The following is a 24,735-nucleotide window of genomic DNA, read 5'->3' as shown; positions in this document are numbered from 1 at the left end:
AACATTGGCTTAACCCACTCACCTTGTAACCACAGCAACCCGAGCCACACAAGGAGTCACTTCTTTATTTCTAGAAGTTCTTATGTAGTCAGCTCCCTCTTTTAGTGTCACCTGTATTCTTGTGTACTACTGTATTTATTATTAGAGACCTGAAGATGTGTATTATGGAAAGAGAGAATGCAGATGGAGAAAAACTATCTACATGAGAGGGGAGAACAGATATTGTACATACTGTAAACTGATCTTAAGTATATGCCCATGGAACGTCACCCTAGACTCATTTCACTGCTCTCTCACACACCCTTTCGTTCAGCGAGGGCATCGGCATCACTGTGGTGGAACTCATTCAGTGAAAGGTTAAAAAATCAAAAATCAAATCGAAACTCATCTGTATTCCAGAACTTCTATATAAACTAAGGCTCAAATGCTTAGTAGGCATCCTGCATACCCAGGCTGAATTCCATTTCCCCTCCTCCTGTATTCTTCTCCTCTCACACCGTGTTCCCACAATCTCTCGCTAAGCATTATTTAAAAAATGAATGAAGCCAATGCTGAAATACATGTCCCAGACAAATACAACCGAATCCTAGTAAATGCCTCCATTTCCCTTACTCTAGAACCTGTCCCATCAGTCTTTTCCATGACTTACATCACACCCCCTTTACCATCCCCATGATCCGAGTTTTCATGCAATCTCTTACTGAAATATTCTCCCTTCTCAAACCTTCCATCGAAATCAATGCTAAAAAGGAAATCCCCAGGTCAGTACTCACATAGGCGTCAGGGAAAGCCCTGTACTTGGGCACCAGGTTCTTCTCAGCCTCTGGACTGAAGTGAGATCCTCCATCGGGGGACCCTCCATGGGGGGATCCCATGTTGAACAGTGGTGAGTTCAGGCCTTCATTACTGAAGTTCCTCTGCAGACCCAGACCAATAGAGCCCACAGAGGCCATGTTGCCATTGGAACCCATACCACCCAGCCCCGGGCTGAGCTTTAATGCGGACTCATTAGCATTGGCGAAAGACCTGTAGATGTCCAGAGGTGAGCTTGTGGGACTGAGAAGGCCTTCTCGGGTAGAGGTGAAGCTAGGGAGGGGAGGGGGCCTGATCATTCGACAGTTGGTGTCTGTGTTGTTTCCGGTTAAGGAGTCAGACATCCGGGAGGAGAAACGCTCGTAGCGGAAGTGGGTTGAAGGATCAGTTCCTGTTCCAGTTTGGGTTCCAACTCCAGATTTGAATCCAAGTCTGCTCCCAGACACATCAGCCATGCCCATACCAGGCCCTGAGCTCATGTGGTCCTGGTTAGGCCCTATGTCCGGTATGGAGCCCGTAAGGAACAGAGAGGGCCGCTGGCCTGGGCTATGGGCCTTGCCGTTCTCCTGTGGTTGATCAATCGATGCTGAACGATAGCTAGAGTAGAGGAGGGATCTGTCCAGGCGCGAGGGGTTTGGAGACTGGTTGCTGCTCCCTCCGTTTAGCAGGGGGGACGGTGAGTGCTCTGGGGAAGAGTCACTGCCCAAGGAGCTCTTCCTCATGACGATGCTGCTAAGAGCTGAGGCTCGGAGTGGGAGGTTGAGGTCTCCACGCTTCCAATGGTGGTCTCCAGCCTGCTGCTCCTGCTGTTGGAGCTTCATCAACTCCAGAGGGGAATGCATCTCCTTGGGGGCACTCCAGTTGAGGCCAAGGTCTGCGGGCAGGTTGTAGCGGCTGTTGGGGCCCTCCAGCAGAGACCCAGGGGGCACCTGGGGAGATTTAGTATTGGTGGAGCTGGAGCTGGGGGTGTCCTCCTCGATGGAGGGCAGGGAGGAGATGGAGGGGGCGGTGGTCCCACGCAGCCTCCTCTGCCTCTGGGGAAGGTTAGGGTTCATGCTCTTCAGGGTGTCCACCAGGCTCTCTATGTCACAGTGATAGGGGGAGCCCGGCTCAGAGGTCACGGGAGAGGAAGAGGGGGAAGGGTCCGAGGAGGAGGGGGAAGGGAGCAGATCCACGCGGGTGGCCTTGTACTGTCCGGAGTAGGAGTCCCTGCTGCCTCTGCTGTAGTCCACGTTGTCAATGGTCTGACCCGCCGAGGAGAAGTTTGAGACTGGGAGTGATTGCAAGTCACAGCCTGACTTTATCTTCCTTGCCATGGACTCTCCCTCCCTCCCCTCTTGCTCTACCTCTCTCTCTCTCTGTCCTGCAGGTGCAGTGGCTAGCTCCTCCTCCCACACCCTCCTACTCCCCCTGTCTGTTCCTGCCTCTGGCTCGCTACTCTCCCGGGTCAACTGAACTTCGCTCCTGTCACTCAACCAGCGTCCGTTGCCAGGGGAACGGGGTGTCTCTGAGGAGAGGGAGGACAAGCCAGGTTCTTGGAATGGCGGCCCGAGAGAGGTGAGTTGTCGTGTGTACACAGATTGGGAGGGGGAGAGGGAAGAGTAGTGTCCATCGTATGCGGACACTCTTGACTCATCTGACTGAGAGTCAGAACGCCAGGTCTCCCCTTTGGGTTCGAAAGTAGTTTGCACCCCCTCGTACAGGTTCCTCCATTTGTATTCTGGTGCGACTGGACCTAGCTCACTTTCAGTTCTATTCGGTTCGTTGATCGGGCTTTCTCTGTAGTCCACACTGTCTTTAGTGTGGTCTGTGGTGTCATTGTCAGTGACCAGGGAAACTTTGCGGAAGCCCTGTTTTGATTTGTCCATGCCCTTGTGGGTGGGAGAGGGTCTTAGAGTGAGAGTGGAACTGTATGACTTCATCTCGCTGTCTGACTCCAGATCAGCCACTATCTGCTGAATTTCTGAATCAGAGTCCTCAGAGTCTTCTAAAGCTGTACTGTTAACAGCTGAAGCATCCAGAGACCTAACAGGTAGAAGACAAACAGACAGAATGACACATACGTTAATAATTGTCATTGACCAACCATGGAAGTGTGTTAAGGACTGTTTTGTCAAGAAGTGGTGATTATCTAGACGAGCTATGCAAATTATAGAGGTGAACTTTAGGTATGCAGAATTGGGTGTACTGTAAAAAGTGTTAACAGAAGCTAGGCTACATGCTTAACAGTTGCATTCACTGTGGTGGGCCAATGTATATTTTCTTCCTAAAACGTACAGTGAGGCACAAACAAAATGCACACAGAACTTCTATAATGTCAACAGCTCCATAGACTCTTTCCGTGCCTATAGGCCTACACACATTGCAACAATGTGGCTTAAAACAGAGATTTTAGCTTGTGGTTGCAATGTTCCATGAAGAGTTGATGAAAGCTAAAAAGGTTACTTTAAAAAGTCAACAGGTTTCAAATGATACCATGCCCAACCCACTGTCGTGATGCTGCTGTCGATTTAACTCTGTTAAATCACTTTTGAGCTTTAACGTCACAGGTTAACTATCAGGCAATGTTGAAATGACTTTGAAGTGAATCACCATTTTTCCTCACCTCCAAATGTGCCAAAGATCTCCAGACAATGTGTTGTTGAATCCCAGTACTATTCCACACGTGTCAAATAACATTTCACGGCTAATTACTGTTATGTTAAAGCTCTTTGCGTTGGGGGAACATTCAGGCAGTGACATTAACCAAAGTGCCCTACCTACTCTTCACGGAAGGGGCGGGTGGTTTCCAGGAGCAACGGAGAAGGTCATAAGATCAGACAATAGCAATGTGCTGCGATTAACCTAATCACACACCTGTTGGGCATACAACCGGAGTTCTCTCATATGTCAAATCCAAACACACAGATATCAGATATGTATTCCTCATAGGTCACTGTTGCATACTTACTACGTTTGTCGGTATGACTAATAAATGGTCTTTTAGCAGCCTCGGTATCCCTTTAATTGGATAGTCCATCTGTAGATGCTCTACAGGCTAGTCATTAACATTTCAACTAATTATCTACTAACCCTAACCTTTATCCTAACCCTAAAATCAACACTACCCTAACCCTTATTCTAAACCTAACCGTGACCTTAGCCAGCAGTCGCTTATCAACAGATAGTTTGTTGATAGTATGACCATGTACGAGAGCATCTACAGATGGACTATCCAAATAAAGTGTGACCGACACTTTTATCCCAAAGAGACTTACAGAAACGTCAGCATTGACGGCAACATGTGTGTTCAGCATGTGGTCCACGTGGGAATTGAAACTACGACCCTGATATTGCCAGCACCATGCTCTAACCCAGTGGTTTTTAAACCCATCCAGAAACCTAAACCATTTTGTTGAAGCCCTGAACCAACTCGAGTGTTTTGTCAATCCTGGCCCTGTGGACCCAAAGGGGTGCACATTTGAGTTTTCTCCCTAGCACTCACACACTGCCCTCACACACTGCCCTCACACACTGCACTCACACACTGCCCTCACACACTGCACTCACACACTGCACTCACACACTGCACTCACACACTGCACTCACACACTGCACTCACACACTGCACTCACACACTGCCCTCACACACTGCCCTCACACACTGCCCTCACACACTGCACTCAACTCCTCAACAAGCCTTTGACTTGAATCAGGTGTGCGAGTGCTGGGGCAAAAACAAAAATGTGCACCCATTTGGGTCAACAGGAAACAGGATTTAGAAGCACGGAACTAGCTCACCTGATTCAGATAGTCAAGGGCTTGATAAATAGTTGACAAGTTGAACCAGGTTTGCCAGCCCTGGAATAGTTCAAATACATGGAATGGATTAGTGTCCCAGAGGAGAGGTTAGAAAACCCCTGCTCTAACATGGGGTTTCCCTAACTCTGTCCTGGGACTCCCATGGGTCTCCCCTGGGTGCACATTCAGTTTTTTTTAAACGAACTAGCACTACACAGCTGATTCAAATAACCAACTCATCATCATTAAGCTTTGATGATTTGAATCCGCCGTGTAGTGCTAGGACAAAAACCAAAACATGCACTCATGGGGGACCTCAGGACCGAGTTTGGGAAATGTGCACAGTATTCCGGATATTAGATCAAATCCCGCTTAAATTCTTATTCGGAATAAGAATAATGCATGCACCTTTGATATCCCGCTCATGAGTATCCCTGTGTCCATGAATAAACATTCCTCATTAAGTATGTGGGTTAAATGGAATAGTAAGTGAAATATGGACACAGACTGCAGACCTATAACCTTTCACATGTAGATCATTATAATATGAATTCCTGCAGAATTATGCATTTTTTGCAGTGATATTATAAAACATATGTTAGTTTTGTCTAGGGAATAGGAGTGGAGAAATATGATTTCTTTCTTTCAGCATCTCTTAAAAGAGTTACACCAGGAACGCACAATCCCTCCATCAGTGCTCAGACTGTCCACAATAGGCTGAGAGAGGCTGGACTGAGGGCTTGGAGGCCTGTTGTTGGCAGGTCCTTACCAAACATCACCGGCAACAACGTCGCCTATGGGCGCAAACCCACAATCGCTGCACCAGACAGGACTGGCAAAAAGTGCTCTTCACTGACGAGTTGTGGTTTTGTCTCACCAGGGGTGATGGTCGGATTTGTGTTTATCATTGAAGTAATGAGCATTACACCGAGGCCTGTACTCTGGAGCGGGATCGATTTGGAGGTGGAGGGTCCGTCACAGTCTGGGGCGGTGTGTCACAGCATCATCGGACTGAGCTTGTTGTCATTGCAGGCAATCTCAACACTGTGCGTTACAGGGAAGACACCCTCCTCCCTCATGTGGTACACTTCCTGCAGGCTCATCCTGACATGACCTTTCAGCATGACACTGCCACAAGCCATACTGCTCGTTCTGTGTGTGATTTCCTGCAAGACAGGAATGTCAGTCCCAGCAATCCCATTGAGCGCGTCTGGTACCTGTTGGATCGGAGGGTGAGGGCTAGGGCCATTCCCCCCAGAAATGTCTGGAAACTTGCAGGTGCCTTGGTGGAAGAGTGGGGTAACAAGAACTGGCAAATCTGGTGTAGTCCATGAGGAGGAGATGCACTGCAGTACTTAATGCAGCTGGTGGCCACACCAGATACTGACTGTTACTTTAGATTTTGACCCCCCCTTTGTTCAGGGACACATTATTCAATTTCTGTTAGTCACATGTCTGTGGAACTTGTTCAGTTTATGTCTCAGTTGTTGAATCTTATGTTCATACAAATATTTACACATGTTAAGTTTGCTGAAAATAAACGCAGTTGACAGTGAGAGGACGCTTCTTTTTTTGCTAAGTTTATGTCTTACAGACTAAACAGCAGTCCTTTTGTGAACCGACAACCAACCTACAGACCTACAGTAAATGGAGTTCATCTATCCTCACAACTCCTCCTTCATTTCATACGGCCACTTCGGAAAAAGTTGACAGCACATCACCACAACAATGCCATTCTGTAGCAGTGTTTTTTCCCCTAAACTATTTCAAACTTCCCTCCGGTGTTTGTCTTGGTACTTCTCCGTTCCTCCGTTTCAGCAGGTAACTCAGCTCATCACCACACCTGCACCCCGGGGAAGACAGAAGGGCTTAATAGCTACCACATACCACTGCACCTCTCTGCTGGAACATGAAGTTGTACAGAGCAACTGCCCCTAAAAAGCAACTTTTTTTTTTTTTTAAATGGCTGATGTGGCATCGAGTCCGACATTTACTCTAGTGTCAAAATTGACTACAAAATATAAATAGGATCATTTTGGTCATGAAGTCAGTCTAGTCCAAAACAAAGATAGAAAAAACGGAATGTCATGGAATCAAGGGTACCGTAACAGTTATCCGTGGGTTGGGATTAATTTTAATCCTGCCCACAGCTGGCAGCACCCAAGTAATCAATTCCGAGCGCAGCTGCATGCGAATCGGTCATAATGCCCATGGTCAATTTGGTTTGACATTCGATATCCCTACGGGGATAGTTAGGGACCATCAGAAAATTACACAACATACACGGGACTATACTTTAAAAGGTCAATCGCTCCACATTACAATGACTTAACCTCAAACCAACTATACATTGTAGAAATTAATATACAAATATTGAAAGCATATAATGAGATGTGCAACATGAAAATATTGTCCCATTTACAATGTGTCATTTATTGACGGTCCCTAACTATCCCCAGAGATAGGCTATCCAAAGTCAATCCAACTTTGCCACAGTTCCACACCACCCGGCTGAAGCTAATGTATGTAATCACCTGAGAACACAAACAAGTGACACCCACATCAAACCACACCCCGAAATCAACTCACGTTTGAATTCAATCACGTTTGCTAGCATTTTTTATTGAACCAAATCTAAAACAAGGCCAAATTAGGAAGGACCTATAGATGTCAGACCAACACAAGCTCACAATCATCTGCTTCAACATGAAAAATTGGAAATTCACGCATATGCAGACACACCTGTGCTGATGGCGTGGTGCCAGGAAAATAATTTATCCCTCAACGATAAAAAAAGGAAGGATCGTATTGTGAACTCCAGGAGACAGAAGAGGGAGTACACCCCATCCTCTTCCGAAGGGGCCACAGTGGGAGGGGTCAAAAGCTTCAAGTTCCTCGGCCTGCACATCACTGAGGACCTAAAATGGTCTCACCTAACTGACATTGTGGTGAATAAGGTGCAATAGCACCTTTACAACCTCAGATGGCTAGAAATCTATTTGGCATGGCCCCTAAGACCCTCACGGACTTCTACAGATGCACTATTGAGAGGATTCTGTCGGGCTACGTCACTGCTTGGTACGGCAACTGCTCCGTCCTCAACCGCATGACTCTCCAGAGGGTGACGAGGACAGCCCAACGCATCAGAGGTCACGCTGCCTGCCCTCCAGGACATGGACAGCAGCTGGTGTCAAGGCCAAGAAGATCATTAAGGTCCTCAGTCACCCGAGCCACAGACTGTTCACTCTTTTCCCGTCAGTCCAGTCCAGGTGCATCAGAGCTAAGACCAAGAGACTAAAAAACAGCTTCTATCACCAGGTCATAAGACTGTTGAACCATTCCTGATTTCTTACGATTTTTTCCTTCTTTTTGTCTTTCCATTCAATTTGTTTTATTTTTTTTTTTTACATTTGACTGCATTATTAGGAGTAACATAAGTATTTTTGCTGCACTGCTATAATACTTGCTAAGCTGTGTACACAACCAATAAACTGATTTGATTTGGATCATGTTCCAATCGCAAATATGGGGACCATTCTTTAAAAAATATATTTTGAACTTGTTTTTCCTCTATGTCGTCTGAAGGGTAAGGCCGAGGAGGGCTTTGCAGTCTAAAGAAGACAACGAACACCCACACACTCTTCGCATGTTCTTACATTTGAATAGCAGTGCATCAATTACAAAGAGATTTTCTCAGGCTTAACTACTGAAATTCAGCGACATTCCAACAGCCAAATGTTCTGCAGGTATTTATTTTCCTACGGCAGTATTTGTACCCTGGCAGCACCTGTGGATGTTTTGTTGTTCAATGTACTACAGTATTTTTGAATTGGGGCCTGCTTGTGTGCCTCCACATTCCACACAGGTCTCTCCATTCTCACAGAAACCAGCTCTGGGAACTCATCTGGTTGGTACCACGTGTACATCTGATACCAGGTGTACCAGGTTTACACGCAGAGAGCCAACGCAACTTTCGATGTGACCTGACAGGCTGACCGCATCAGAGGACAGAGCGGCTCCATCCACTGAGCTCATTAGGTTCTTAGTCGTGTTGACATGTGAAACGGCCAGCACTGTAGATCAACATACTGGGATCAGGGTGTATAGTTCCCGTAAGGTGATTCATTTTGCTGGCACTACAGATATTCTGGATCTGTACATCTTCACTTATTAAAGATGCTCCAGTACGTTGGCGACTGAGAAAGTATTTTTGAAACCTCCCGCTTTGGCCAGGATGTGTCAATATGCATGTGCGTCCTACACAATCTATGAGTGGATTTCCTGTCTCACCTCATTAAGCCATGAAATCCCTCGTTCGAAAGCAACTGCTTTGAATATTATAGAAAATCCAAGTAAATTCGGTAAACAAAGAATGGAGGGCACCAACGACGGCACCAGATGATGACATCGGGAAACATTTGACCCTTCCAATCCAGGGCGGCCTCACAGTTATCACCCTACAGGTCATCATCGTCACCTGCTGAGGAGGGCGGAAGGAGCGATAAAGACTGATTGACAACTTTTAGAACCCTCTTAACATAAGACCACCCATTGTCATTCCCATTGTCATTCCATGCAGTGCTGTCATTCCTTGCGTTCCCAGCTGTGTTGGTCTTTGTGAGTGACGGAAACAGAGGTGACATTAACAGAGAGGACGGAAATGGAATGGACCACCTGCGGTAAACACTTAAGCCAGTGTCAAGAGTTACCTCCAGTCTCCACCCCACCCACAATACGATAGCCATGTAATATTCGGCCTCGGGACAGATAAGGGTTATTCATTAGTTTAGCTTTCACCTAGCATTAACATGCCTGTCCATCAGAGCTCCCATCTGATAAAAGAGGAGGTGGAGGTTTCATCATGACTACGACAGGACTTCCTAGGTCATACCCGAGATGTTGTTGGACAGAGTGCAATTTACCCGATTGAAGCGGAGGCTAGCGAACCATTTTGTGTCCTGTGTGACTTTCTAGTCTAGTCTTTCTATTCCCCCCCCCCCCCCCGTGCATATAGAGATATCTCTAGGTGATATTGTAATAACTAAACGGACCACTGTGTTCTTGACTTTACTATATGTATTTGTCGCCATCTTGTGGGGGCAGCAGGAGACAGCAGCTGCTATTGGGAAAGAAAATAACATATGGACAACACTGTACTCTCTCTGTTTTCATGTGTTCAGAGGAACTGAAAACAGTGTGGCTTGGATATATAATCTTTACTGTGTGGGTCCACTGGGTTCTTTACTGTGTTCCATGAAAAAAGGACTAGGTCCAAGATTCCCATGATCAGATAACACATGGCCTGCAGAAGGCCTGTCAACCAGGCAAACAACATACGGCTTCTACGAGAAACGATCGACATAGTGTACGCCGTCTTAAAGAATGAAAGCCATTAGGCTACACGAAGAGTGTCACGTGCGCACACACACAAACACGCACGCCCAGCCATTCCTGTTGAGGTGTCGACAATGGGCGCACCACAGTGTGCGCCGATGAAATGTTTACGCCACACGTGTTTCCATTGGCAACGCCTATCATCCATCAACAGGTGTCTCTCGGGTCTACCGTCTTAACACAAACAAGCCACTGGACGAGAAGTCAAGTTCCTTGACTATGACTCCTTTCAGCCCATCCCACTGAGAGGGTGCAGAGAGGACCACAAGCATGCGGGTGGATGGGTGAGGCCAATCACCACTTCGAGTCTGGCTTGGAGACGTTCACACGATGTCTTCCACCAAGGAAACTGGCCTATTCGAAAATGACAAAAAAAGGGATGCCGTTGCAATAAAGATATGTCCACAAAGAATATTAAAAGGTGACAGGAAATAGAATCCCTGGTTGAATGCAGAATGAATTCCACTCTGCTGGTAAATATTCTAGTTGTATGGCCTGAGGATTTACAGCGTAACGTGTCTAGTTCAGATGGCTGTTACGCAGATCCATTTATCAGGGCAGTGAAGTAGACTGTCTGTACTGTACATAGTAGAGGGGATGTGCTATTGAAATAATTCTATCTAATTGCCCTCAATCACAACATTATGAGATAATAACAGTCTTTGCATTTTCAATAAACAACATCCCAGACACATTGCATAGAGAATGGACATCAACAATTTCCCCCTCCAGTCCACCGAGTCCCGTACTCGTACAATTTACTGCGCAGCACACACCGAGCAATTAGCTATAGTCCTATTGTTGCTGAGTCCCCATTCTCTCGCACTCACAGACACACTTGTGCAATCTGAGTGCACACACTCACTCATTTAGCATAGAAAGATCACATGAAACTTGATCACCTCCACTTCAAAACACACACATCATGAAAAGTAGGAAATCAGAGTAAGGATAGCAGATGAAATGTCATCCCTTACCCTTCGGGCTGGCTGAGGAATTTGACTCTGTTCCTCAGTGAGTTGAGAAGTGTATCTGCAGTGACTGATAGCGTCCCTCCCACCTGCACTGGCTCTGCACCGGGTCTCTCTGTGTCCTCAGTGGCAAGACCGTTGGCTCTCTTTCGAAGTCTGTCGAGGATTGTGTCTCGTGCGACAGGAGGATTCACTGCCACCTGCTCTGGCACTGGCTCTGAACTGGCTCGGTCTGTTTCCTGCGTGACAATACTGTCTATCCACTCAGTACCGAGTGTCCCTTCATGTTCTATCTTTACAGTGTATGTTCTGGACTCTGTGTCTGTCGCTGTCGCTTCTCTGTCAAGTGTGAATGTGTTCTCGCCATGTGTGCTAGTGGTGTTCACTTTTGCTTTCTGCTCAGAGAAAGAGGATGTGTCCTCGGTAGTACGAGTGACTAGGTCAGCTTTCTCTGCAGTGAGTGCGTCTAAAATGCTCCCCTCTCGGCCTGTGGTGTGCGCGAGTGTGTTATGTGTTGCGAGTGTGTTCTGTCTCTCTCTGTTGCCGGTGGCAGCGTGTTCATTCTCGCCGCTGTGAGACTCCTGTGGCTCTTCGTGGCCTGGGGTCTGTCTGAGTGTATGTGTATCAGCGCAGGCCTCTGTTACCAGGTAAGCGTGTGTAACTGCACTCCGGTTACTCCCTGACCCCTCCTCCTCTCCATGCTGCTCTGTGATGGAAGGCGGGGCGGGCGACTCACATTCCATGAGTGTGTGCACCTGCTGAACAGGTAGGGCTGGTTCCACCCCATCCTCCCACCCTTCTTTCACCAGTGCAGAGACCTCTCTCGCTCCTCTCTCCTCCACCGGCACCAGCCTCTCTGCATCGCCGTCTTCTGGGGACTCAATGCGTCTCTTCTCCTCTCGGTGGACTTCATTCTCTTGACCTCGATCCTTGGTTTCTAACATTACCTCCGTTACTTTCTGTGACCCCAAACTCCATCCCGCTTCAACGGTTTCATGACCATTCCTCCGTTGTTTGCCTGGTCTTTTCATTTCCTCTCCTTTCATTTCCTCTTCAACGCCACTCTCCTCTATGTAACCCTCCAGGATGCTGTAATGGCCCGCTGGTATGGCCACTTCCATGGCATTGCTGTTCTCTGGTATGATCACACACTGTGAGCTTGCCCTGTTAACGTCTGCATCACAGGGCATATGTTCCTTAATCTGTCTATTAGAACCTATGCTGTTGGCCTCTTCCATTACCTCCACCTCTGCATCTTGAACTTTCTCAGTAGCCATGGTGGACATATCATTTGATCTTTCCCTGACAATGTCTACATCATAGAACATAATATTCTGCTCAATCTGTCCATTTTCCTCTTCCATAATCTGCACTTCTGCTTCTTGACCTGTCTCAGTAGCCATTGTCTCTGCTATTGTTGAGGCGACGGACGCATCAATAGAGATGGTGGTTTCAAGAGTACTGGAATTCTTAGTGCTTGGATGGCTAGCGCTAAGAATGTCAGAAACGAGGGTGACATTGTCCGAGAGAATGTGATCAGAGTTGTCCATGTTCATATCAGAATGATGAAGGACGAGATCTGTGTTTTCAGTGTCCTCCGTATCAAGGTCAACTGGAAAAGTTGCGGTCAAATGCGCCGACTGATCAACAAGGTTTGGTCGAGTGTTGCAATCTGGTCGAAGCGGAACAGAATCGGTGTCCGCAACATAGACTGGTTTATCAAGGTCGGGTTCAGAAATGGTGGACACCTGGTCAGAAGGAAAAAGTTCAGGGAAAATAAAGTCATAGAGAGAGTCAGATGTGTCAATAGAGCCAGTATCAGGGACAGCGATATCGGTATTTGGGAGAGATGCGTCGGAGGTGGGACGCTCAGGCTCTAAGTCATCCATTTCCATTGGCTCAGTCGTGGGGAGTGTAGGCCCAAAGCACAGAGGCGCAAAGGCCTCAGGCTCAGCGAGGGAGACATCTGTGCTAGGGTGAGCAGTGTCTGTTTGAGGAACAGGAGGAAGCTTGTTCTCAAAAGGAGCGTCTATATTAGGAGGTGTGCATCGAGTGTCCATCATCACGCCCGATGTCACAACGGCAGAAGTGTAAGTGCTGAGAGCAGATGCGGTGTGGCCAGATAAGTGAGGTGAGGGGAACATTCCAGGAAAAAGAGAGTCGTAAAGATCTTCGAATACCGGTTGAGAGTCGGCATCAGTAACAGTGAGGTTAGTATTAGCAGTGGTGTCTGTGTCAGGGTGGCTGGTATCCATTTTGGAGACTGCAGTGGCAGGTATATCCATGTCGGGGACAGGGGCGTCAGTGGCAGACTGTAATGATTGGGTGGGGTCACCAACACTAGCTTCAGTGTGATCAATGGCAGTTTTAGACTCCTGTTTAACTGATTCGGGTAAAATGGGACTTGGTGAGTCAAAGGGGCTATCCAAGGACGGGTGTGGGTTAGTTTCATCATTTATTACGGTTAGGTTGGTGTCCATGTCAGTAACAGAGTTGACGGTGATAAGAGCAGAGGTGACGGTGTTGAGAATAGGTGTCTCAGTGTTGTCAGCCAAAGAATCAGGGTTCAGAGGAAAGGTCTCGGTTTTAACATCAGTTGTGTCTGTTTCAGTAACAGTGGCTTCTATATTGGGGTCAAAGGCAATGGGAGAGGGATCTGTATTAGGGGTAACAGTGGTGATATTTTCAACAACAACAGGTTGTCCAATGGAGAGAGTAACATAAGAGGTCTCAGTTTTGCTAAGTGAGAGTTCAGTCACAGCAAGGACAGGATGAAAAATACCACTATTCACAGGGTCAGCGCTGGGTAAGGGGGACATTTCATCACTCTCGTTTGAGGTGTAAACTGTAGCAGGAGGAGAGCTAAAGGGGGAAAAGGATGTAGCTGGGCTCAAGGGGTAGCAGGGGGGTGGGCTAGATGGATAGGACGGTGGAGGTGGGTTGGGTGGGAAAGGTGGAGGACTTGGGTTAAAGCTATCAACATCCATTGGAGAAGCTGTGTCAGTATGGTCTGTTGAGGCATACGGGTTGTCACACTGAACATCCGGGCTCTCCTCTTCCTGTGAGATCTCGTTCCACTCCACCTCAGGCATAGCTAAAGGAACTTTTCTTGCAGCCCGGCCCACTTCAAGAGGAATAATGGTATCCATCTGGGAATTTGGTTGGTTGGTGGCAGTCTTAGGACTGTCCATCGGTGGCTCCTGGGCCTGCGATTTCTTGTGGACAGTGGGAGGAGGATAAGAGGTGACCAGTGTCTTAGTGTTTAGGTCAGGCTGAGACACAGCGCACCTTACCCTCTTGTTCAGAGTGTCGCCTTGGCCGATGTCCCAGAGGCTGAGGTTCAGAAGCTCCTCCTCCTCTTGCCCTTTGACCTCTGGCTCGAGGCAGTGGAGGACCACGATACTCTGGGAGAGATCCCCGTCACTCTTTTTCTTCCTCCTCTTCAAGCCAAAGGTGAATGTGCCGAACCTCTTGGGCTTGGCACGGAGGTCCATCTCTGAGTAGCTGAGGTCCTTGGCCTGTTTGCGAGCGATAGACGGAAAGACAGAGGGAGGTATAGTGAGTGAGAGAGGGGGAGGGGGGGCAATGTGCTAAGAGAGAGAGATTGGGGAGAGAAATGAGAGAGAGCATTATTTCTTAGCTTTGAAATTAACATTTCATACTCTACCAAATTTTTTTAGAGCCAATAATCTCACTGTATCATTCACATAAGAATAATGTTTTGACTTCATAAGAAACAAACCCCAGTTACTCAGAGCTTGCAAAACTCCACTGACCACAAAAGGCAAGCATCACTGGTATGTATACAGTGTATTTAGAAAGTATTCAGACCCCTCGACTTTTTCCACATTTACAGCCTTATTCTAAAATGGATTAAATAAAATAATGTCCTTCATCAATCTACACGCAATACCCCATAATGATAAAGCGAAAACAGTTTTTTTTTTTAAAACATTTGCAAATTGTGGGTGACAGGTCTTGGTAAGGGAGATGACCAAGAACCCGATGGTCACTCTGACAGAGCTCCAGAGTTCCTCTATGGAGATGGCAGAAACTTCCAGAAAAACAACCATCTCTGCAGCACTCCACCAATCAGGCTTCTGTGGTAGAGTGGCCAGACGGAAGCCACTCTTCACTAAAAGGCACTTGAAGGCTGCTTGGAGTTTGCCAAAAGATTCTCTGGTCTGATGAAACCAAGATTGAACTCTTTGGCCTGAATGCCAAGCGTCATGTCTGGAGGAAACCTGTCACCGTCCCTAGGGTGAAGCATGGATGGCAGCATCATGCTGTGGGGATTTTTTCAGTGGCAGGGACTGGGAGACTAATCAGGATCAAGGGAATGGTGAACAGAGCAAAGTACAGAGAGATACTTGATGAAAACCTTCTCCAGAGTGGATGAGGGATTGGTGTAGGGGTTTTATGACACCTCATGCCAATCGTAAATTGTAGGCATCAGACGACTCCTTTTGGTCTTTAGTATTGGTGAATGGAATCCCTTTGTTTTCAGAAGGTTTTGCTGCCCAAAAACTCTAATGTCCAACAGTGAACACTGGGACAATATATTTCAACATCCGAATGTGGGGAATGATGAGAGATGGAATATGGGAAATTAATGTATATTTTGTGGTGTCATTAAAAATGGTATCAAAGTGATTTAATTAAAATATTATAACTTGAAGAGCTTTCACACTGTGTATATCAGGTTTACATCCTTTATGTTGTGTAGGAAATATAAAGGATGAAGAGAATATTTTTGTTAAGATAAGAACTTGATTTGAGTTTAAGTTTTCTAACAAGATGATATTTTTTTATGATGTTTTGCCCAGTAACTAGCCATGCCCGAGGGTGTTCAGAGAACGTGTCAGTATTACGGAAACAACCCTTTTTATCCAAGTGTATAAAAGATTGAGTTAAGAATTAACATACCAGACTAGAAGGACCACAAGCTGCCGCTAGGTCTCCATTAGTCACAACCCTGTAAATCAACACGAGTTGAAGAAGACAAAGTAGCCTCTAACAATCAATGTTAAGGTTGAGAAGCTGTGAGCTTGAGTACTGCTTCTAAAAAAGTGAATTTAAGTAGGATCATCCGGTTATTCTCTTCAAATCATCATTGACTACACTGCTCTCATCAATCACAACTCTGGGGATCATCGACACGGCTGATTTGCTGTCCTCAGAAGACCACTCTTCCAGAACGAGTGAAAGTCAACACAGACAACTAAGGAGGACATTGTGACCTCTTGTGGACAATCAGAGACTCACACTTACAAACTAAGGAGAAGGCCCAATCAAACCATTTTCACGAAGCGGAAGCCTTTTCATGAAGGCCTGGTTCCAACAGAGATATACAAACAAGACCTTCAACACGTAAATACATGCATTATGGGCGGCAGTTCGGGGCAAGTCATTAGGATTACTGTGAGTGTAGTTCCCAAATGTATCCAAGTGTCTCTCTTTCTCTCTTTAACTTTCCATCTTTTGTAACAAGTGTCATGTTGTGTTAGTCCGCTAGGGACCTCTTTTCATCATATTAAGTTTCTAATCAACAACCTATACCATATGTGTGTGTGTATCCTGTTTTATCATTTAGTTTGTTAATAAATAAATAATCAAATCAATTTGTGTGGTACGGAATGATCAGTAAGACTCGGGTTTGTGCAGATTCAAGTCTGCGACGTTCAGAATGAGACTGATATGAGCTAATGATTAATAAGTGGCTGTTATCGATATATAACTTATATATATATATTCTTGAGTTTAATTCGGGAGATGGTAACTCGTTAAACAACTTCTTCCGTGGTGCCCCAAATTCCTAATGGGTTAATTGTTACATGATTCATTTAATCTGGTAACAATTAAACATAGTAGGTAATTATTTGATAAATAACAGTCATCACATTAATGAAAGTCACGTCACGACAGATTATCTGCAGAGAAGAATGGGAGAAACTCCCCAAATACAAGTGTGCCAAGCTTGTAGCATCATACGGGGGCGGCAGGTAGCCTAGTGGTTATAGCGGTGGGCCAGTAACCGAAAGGTTATTAGATCGAATCCCCGAGCTGACAGCTTTGCACACTCTTGGGATTCTCTCAACCAGCTTCACCTGGAATGCATTTTAATTAACAGGTGTGCCTTGTTCAAAGTTCATTTGTGGAATTTCTTTCCTTATTAATGCATTTGAGACAATCAGTTGTGTTGTGACAAGGCAGGGGTGGTATAAGGCAGGGGTGGTACAGAAGATAGCCCTATTTGGTAAAAGACCAAGTCCATATTATGGCAAGAACAGCTCAAATAAGCAAAGAGAAATGACAGTCCATTATTACTTTAAGACATGAAGGTAAGTCAATGCGGAACATTTCAAGAACTTTGAAAGTTTCATCAAGTGTAGTCTCAAAAACCATCAAAAGCTATGAAAAAACTGTCTCTCATGAGGACCGCCACAGGAAAGGAAGATCCAGCGTTCAAATCAAATCAAACTTTGTCACATGCGCCGAATACAACAAGTGTAGACCTTACCGTGAAATGCTTACTTTACAAGCCCTTAACCAACAGTGCAGTCTTAGAAAAGTTAAGAAAATATTTACCAAATAAACATACAATTATAATAATAACAAGGCTATAGGTTAGTCGAGGTAGTTTGTACATGTAGGTAGGGGTGAAGTGACTATGCATAGATAATAAACAGTGAGTAGCAGCAGTGTACAAATCAAATGGAGGGGTGGGGGGCGTGTCAATGTAAATAGCAATGTAAATAGTCCCTTGGCCATTTGAATAATCGTTCAGCAGGTAGAAGCTGCTAAAGAGCCTTTTGGTCCTAGACTTGGTGCTCCGGTACTGCTTGCCATGTGGTAGCAGAGGAAACAGTCTGACAATTCTATGGGCTTTCCTCTGACACCGCCTATTATATAGGTCCTGGATGGCAAGAAGCTTGGCCCCAGTGATATACTGGGCCGTACGCACTACCCTCTGTAGCGCCTTACGGTCAGCACCTCTGCTGCAGAGGATAAGTTCATTCGAGTTAACTGCACCTCAGATTGCAGCCCAAATAAATGCTTCACAGAGTTCAAGTAAAATACATCAACTGTTCAGAGGACACTGCATGAATCAGGCCTCCATGGTCAAATTGTTGCAAAGAAACCACTATTAAAGGACACCAATAAGAAGAGACTTGCTTGGGCCAAGAAACACGAGCAATGGACATTTGACCGGTCGAAATCTGTCCTTTGGACTGATGTCCACATTTGAGATTTTTGGTTCCAACCGCTGTCTCTTTGTGAGATGCAGAGTAGGTGAACAGATGATCTACGCACGTGTGGTTCCCACGTAAAGCATGGAAGAGGAGGTGTGATGGTGCTTGCTGGTGACACTGTCTATGATTTATTTAGAATTCAAGGCACACTTAACCAGCATGGCTACCACAGCATCCTGCAGTGATACGCCATCCCATCTGGGTGGACTATCATTTGTGGGACTAGTGGGACTATCATTATTCGTGAGAATGATTTATGCCTGTTTGAGTAGGAAGTGTACTCTTTTGCCATAGGATTATGTGCTCGCCAGGCATCAATGAGGTTGTAACTAGAGAGTATATGCTGGAGAGCCTCGGTTGCTTGTGGATTGTAGTTGGTCTTATTAGATTGGTCCCACACGTCCAAAATGGCATTCATGTCTGTCCCAAAAACCAGATGGAATTCAGTTCATTCTAACAATATGCTGTTCAGAGTTTTATAATACTGTATCTCTTGACACTTTCATGAAAAAAACTCATGGCCTCTAAACGCTCAAGCTTCATACTGGACCCTACTTAAACAAAACTAAGAGCTACATCCTGTGCTTGGCCATCCTGTTGAACATAATAAATGTCTCTCTATCCAATGGATGTGTATCAAACTCACTAAAAATGGCATTAATAAAGACTCTTAAAAAACTAAAAAACATTGCCCCCCCAAAAAAAATGAATCAGCCTATATTGAATCTCCCATTCCTCTCAATAAAAACAAGCAGATTACTGCCTTCCTGAAGACAAATAATGTATACAAAATGCTTCCGTCTGTTTTTAGACCCCATCACAGCACTGAGATTGCACTCGTGAAGGTGATAAATTACCTTTTAATGAGGTCAGACCAAGGCTCTGCAACTGTCCTCGTGCTCCTAGTCGCTTTTGACACCATCAATCACCACATTCTTTTGGAGAGATTAGAAACCCTAATTGGTCTACACAGTCAAGTTCATTCCTGGTTTAGATCTTATCTGTCGGAAAGATATCAGTTAGTCTCTGTGGATGGTATGTCCTCTGACAAATCAATTGTACGTTTCAGCGTTCCTCAAGGTTCCGTTTTAGGACCACTACTGTTTTCACTATATATTCTACCTCTTGGTCATTTGGAAACACAATGTCAACTTTCATTGCTATGCGGATGACACACACCTGTACATTTCAATGAAATATGGTGAAGCCCCAAAAATTGCCTACCTTGGAAGCCTGTGCTAAAGACATAAGGCCGTGGATGGCAGCAAATGTTTTACTTTTAAACTCGGACAAAACAGAGATGCTAGTTATAGGTCGCAAGAAACAAAGAGATCTGCTGTTGGATCTGACAATTAATCTTGATGGTTGTACAGTCATTTCACATAAAACTATAAAAGGCCTGATTGGTGGAGTGCTGCAGAGATGGTTGTCCTTCTGCAAGTTTCTGCCATCTCCACAGAGGAACTCTAGAGCTCTGTCAGGTGTCCATCGGGTTCTTGGTCACCTCCCTGACCAAGGCCCTTCTCCACCGATTGCACAGTTTGGCAGGGCAGCCAGCTCTAGGAAGAGTCTTGGTGGTTCCAAACTTCTTCCATTTAAGAATGATGGACGCCACTGTGTTCTTGGTGGCCTTCAACACTGCAGAAATGTTTTGGTACCCTTCCCCCGATCTGTGCCTCGACACAATCATGTCTTGGAGCTCGAAGGACAATTGCTTCAACCTCATGGCTTGGTTTTTGATTTGACATGCACTGTCAACTGTGGGACCTTATATAGACAGATGTGTGCCTTTTCAAATCACGTCCAATCAATTGAATTTCCCACAGGTGGACTCCAAATCAAGTTGTAGAAACATCAAGGATGATCAATGGAAACAGGATGCACCTGAGCTCAATTTTGAGTCTCATAGCAAATAAGGTAATTCTGTTTTTTATTTGCAATATTTTGCTGACATTTCTAAAAACCTGTTTTTGATTTTTGTCATTAAGGTGTATGTGTGTAGATGGCTGTGGATAGTTTTTTGTATACGGATGTAACCTAACAAAATGTGGAAAAAGTCAAGGGGTCTGAATACTTTCCGATGGCACTGTACATACCAAGCTGGTGGGGCAAGTCGTAGAAAATCTATAACATGGTCTCTGATCTCTTTATCCTGTCCATCTAACTCCTAATGTATGATGGTTGTCATGCCATGTTACCATAGCAGTTGGCTTGGCTATAGCGTTTGCTATATACAGCAGCAGAAACAGATCAATGACAAGAGTTGTATATGTTTTTCCTTATCATATGTGTCACACCAGCCTTCGCTTTGGCTCCCGCTCCTGTCCGGCTCAGGCGTTCGGCGTTGCCGGTCTTCTAGCTGCTGCCGAACCTACTGCTGGAAAACGCCCTTCACTCATCAATCCCCCGGACTTGTCTCGTCATCATTACACACACACACCTGGTTCCAATTCCCAATCTATCACTGTATATATACTCCATCTGCCATTTGTTTTTGTCGGTCAATTGCAAATGTTACTTGTTTTCCTGAGAGAAATCTCTCCTACTATTTCCTGAGTACTTTATATTTTGCACTTTGGGTTCCCCCTGTTCCTTTTTGTTTATGAAGATATATTTTGAGCACAAGAGCGTTTGGTTTTGTCCAGTTTTGATCTATGGTGTTCCATAACTCCTTGGCGCGCCGTAACCAATAGTCCACGACAGGAGACTCGATCTGACTCCGATGTTAGGGTTAGGGTTAGCCTAGAACACACTGAAAGGGTGTGAGGTTAGTGGAGGACTGACGGAGGGATAGGCGTTTCGTTAATGGGACAGTTGTAAATCAAGCAGCGCCTTCTGTCACGATCGCAGATTTTAGAGAAACAACAAATGTCGGTACATATAAGTGTCTAAAAGCTTAAATTGTTGTTAATAGAACTGCACTGTCCAATTTAGAGTAACTATTACTGAAAAAAAAATGCCATGCTATTGTTTGAGGAGATCTCCTAATAACAAAACACTTTTTTCACCGCGATAGGTTTGATAAATTCACCTCTGAAGATGAAATGTGTACTTACATTCTGAAATCTTGCTCTGATTTATCATCCAAAGGGTCCCAGAGATAACATGAAGTGTTTTGTTGGATAAAAATCCTTTTTCATATCCTAAAAAAGTCCATATAGCATGCATGATCAATTTTCTACTTCCACACGTTCAATTTACAAAGAAAGGCATCTGTGAAAATCAAACCCGAAACGTTTATTTTTATTTTTAAATTGTACCTTTATTTTACTAGGTAAGTCTGTTAAGAACAAATCCTTATTTTCAACGCCGGTTTAGGGGCAGAACGACAGGTTTGCACCTTGTCAGCTCGTGGATTCGAACTTGCAACCTTCCGGTTGCTAGTCCAATGCTCTAACCACTAGGCTACCCTGCCCATGGCACGCCAATCTTCACTTGATTGACTGTAACTTTGTCAAATAGGCACCAATCAGGGTCAAACACAGCTAGCTACATATCCAATGAGCTGGGCTTTACGGGAGTATACGGTATACAGGAAATCCTGTATCTGTTGCAGAATGTTGCTGCTAACCTTGGGCGACAGCAAGCCTTTTCCTTTTGGACAAAAATTCTAATAATATGGAGAGGAATGAAAACTGGGTGTGTGCAAATGTTGAACACAAAGTGATGATTTAAAAATAACATTTAAAAGACAGCATGGGGGCTTCAAGAATCAATGGGTATATAGTTGAAGTCGGAAGTTTACATAAACTTAGGTTAAAGTCATCAAAACTCGTCAACCACTCCACATATTTCTTGTTAACAAACTATAGTTTTGGGAAGTCGGTTAAATACATAAGTAATGTTTCCAACAATTGTTTACAGACAGATTATTTCAATTATATTCACTGTATCACAATTCCAGTGGTTCAGATGTTTACAGACATTAAGTTGACTGTGCCTTTAAACAGCTTGGAAAATTCCAGAAAATGATGTCATGGCTTTAGAAGCTTCTTCTCATTTGAGTCAATTGGAGTTGTACCTGTGGATGTATTTCAAGGCCTACCATCAAATGTAGTGTCTCTTTGCTTGACATCATGGAAAAATCAAAAGAAATCAGCCAATACCTCAGGAATATAATTGTAGACCTCCACAAGTCAAATGTCCAAATGCATCTGTACAAACAATAGGACAAAAGTATAAACACCATGGGAACATGCAGCCGTCACTCCGCTCAGGAAGGTTCTGTCTCCTAGAGATGAACATACTTTGGTGCGAAAAGCGTAAATCAATCCCAGAACAACATCAAACGACCTTGTGAAGATGCTGGAGGAAACAGGTACAAAATTATCTATATCCACAGTAAAACGAGTCCTATATCAACATAACCTGAAAGGCCGCTCAGCAAGGAAGAAGCCACTGCTCCAAAACCACCATAAAAAAAACCCAGACTACGGTTTGCAACTGCACTTGTGGACAAAGATTGCACGTTTTGGAGAAATGTCCTCTGGTCTGATGAAACAAAAATAGAACTGTTTGGCCATAATGACCATCATAATGTTTGGAGGAAAAGAGGGAGGCTTGCAAGCCGAAGAACACCATCCCAACCATGAACCACTGGAGTGGCAGCATCATGTTGTGGGGGTGCTTTGCTGCAGGGGGGACTGGTGCACTTCACATAACAGATGAGATAGGAAAATTATGTGGATATATTGAAGCAACATCTCAAGACATCAGTCAGGAAGTTAAAGCTTGGTCGCAAATGGGTCTTCCAGATGGACAATGACCCCAAGCATACTTCCAAAGTTGTGGCAAAATGGCTTAAGGACAACAAAGTCAAGGTATTAGAGTGGCCATCACAAAGCCCTGACCTCAATCCCATAGAACATTTGTGAGCAGAACTGAAAAGGTGTGTGCGAGCAAGGAGGCCTACAAACCTGACTCAGTTACACCAGCTCTGCCAGGAGGAATGGGCCAAAATTCACCCAACTTATTGTGGGAAGCTTGTGAAAGGCTACCTGAAACGTTTGACCCACGTTAAACAATTTAAAGGCAATGCTACCAAATACTAATTGAGTGTATGTAAACTTCTGACCCACTGGGAATGTGATGAAAGGAATAAAAGCTCAAATAGAATAATAGTTGAGAGAATAATTTGACATTTCACATTCTTAAAATAAAGTGGTGATCCTAACTGACCTAAGACAGGGAATCTTTACTAGGATTAAATTTCAGGAATTGTGTAAAGCGGAGTTTAAATGTATTTGGCTGAGGTGGATGTAAACTTCCGACTTTGACTGTATATAATTCATTTATAAGTCCAACTACAGATTGCTCTTTTAAGCAACACACACACACACACACACACACACACACACACACACACACACACACACACACACACACACACACACACACACACACACACACACACACACACACACACACACACACACACACACACACACACACACACACACACACACACGTAGAAAAGCTACCAGATATTGAAAGTTCCCATGTGTCTCCTAACTCACTAGAACACTTTGAGAAATGTTCCTAATGTGTTGGAAATATAAAATAGGGGCAACTTTTCCCTAATCCCTCTGAGCAATTCTAAACATCTAGCAACAAGAAATAGCCTACATTAAACGAAAACAAATCTAATTATTAAGGTGATCATTATTTTGTTATTGGCTTGGCCCTTTTTTAATAGGCTACATCAAACCCGAGTTAAACTATTTTGCGTATTCCAATTATTTTCAAAAACATTTCCAAGTAAGTATTTGGATATTTTTTTCATTCAAAATACAAGTAGATAGAATACAAGTAGATAGAATACAAGTAGATAGAATACAAGTAGGGCCGTGATGTTAATTGAATAACCGTTTAACTGACGGTTATGGATGAAGACCGTCGTGAACATAAAACAACCGTCAAAACAGTTTAAATAGACCTACATTCATTTTTTATTTAAAAAAAAGAAGTTTTATCCACTTTATTTTCATGTAGATAAACTTTACCTAATAGTGGGAGTGTTAACTAATGGATTATAAGCAATTGTTTTGCTAGCTTCGTCTGTCTACATCTCCTCCTCTTTCCAACTGATGATGCGAGGGGGTGTAGAGCGCTATAGGCTATGGCGCTTCAGTAAAAAACAACAGGTTTTTTTTATACATGCACATTTTCATTGCATTATACTAAATAACTAAATCGGTCTTCTTTTTAAAAAGGTTAGATGTGTCTATTGATGAATTATTCAACAGCGGTCGACAAGGTAGTTCTGGCTACGATTCGGCTACAACAAAAAAAATAAACAGAAAATAAGTACAAATACACATGTATTTGAACCCTGGTATGTGCAACACACAGTCACACAGCAGAGGGGGACAGAGCTCCACCACAACCTGTTGTGCTGTATCTCCCTCTAGCGTGGAATAACAGAACCTGGTAACGTCATCATTCAAATTGCAACGCCGCTTAAAATGACTGCTACACAGATCACAGTGTGATTAGTCTGTGTGTGGGTGTGTACTGCACGGTCA

The 24,735-nt window shown here is 44.6% G+C and overlaps 1 protein-coding gene across 3 annotated transcripts in view; it reads right to left on the bottom strand.

The window, feature by feature from the left end:
- The window catches only part of LOC124043634 (beta/gamma crystallin domain-containing protein 1-like), an 80,199-nt gene that overhangs the window by 38,317 nt on the left and 17,147 nt on the right, over window positions 1-24,735 (bottom strand). Inside the window, exons 3-4 of one of the 3 annotated variants that reach the window (XM_046362418.1) lie at window positions 10,965-14,548; window positions 774-2,838 (exon numbers count right to left, since the gene is read on the bottom strand). In XM_046362418.1, coding sequence (XP_046218374.1) covers window positions 774-2,838; window positions 10,965-14,548 — 5,649 coding nt within the window. Of the gene's footprint in view, window positions 1-773; window positions 2,839-3,418; window positions 3,725-10,964; window positions 14,549-24,735 lie in introns of those variants that run through there. The other 2 variants (XM_046362419.1, XM_046362421.1) reach the window with 2 other exon arrangements.

Source organism: Oncorhynchus gorbuscha, linkage group LG09 (genome assembly GCF_021184085.1).
Source record: "Oncorhynchus gorbuscha isolate QuinsamMale2020 ecotype Even-year linkage group LG09, OgorEven_v1.0, whole genome shotgun sequence".
NCBI lineage: Eukaryota > Metazoa > Chordata > Actinopteri > Salmoniformes > Salmonidae > Oncorhynchus > Oncorhynchus gorbuscha.
The sequence above is the reverse complement of the archived record's forward strand: the minus strand, read 5'-3'. Positions and strand labels throughout refer to the sequence as shown.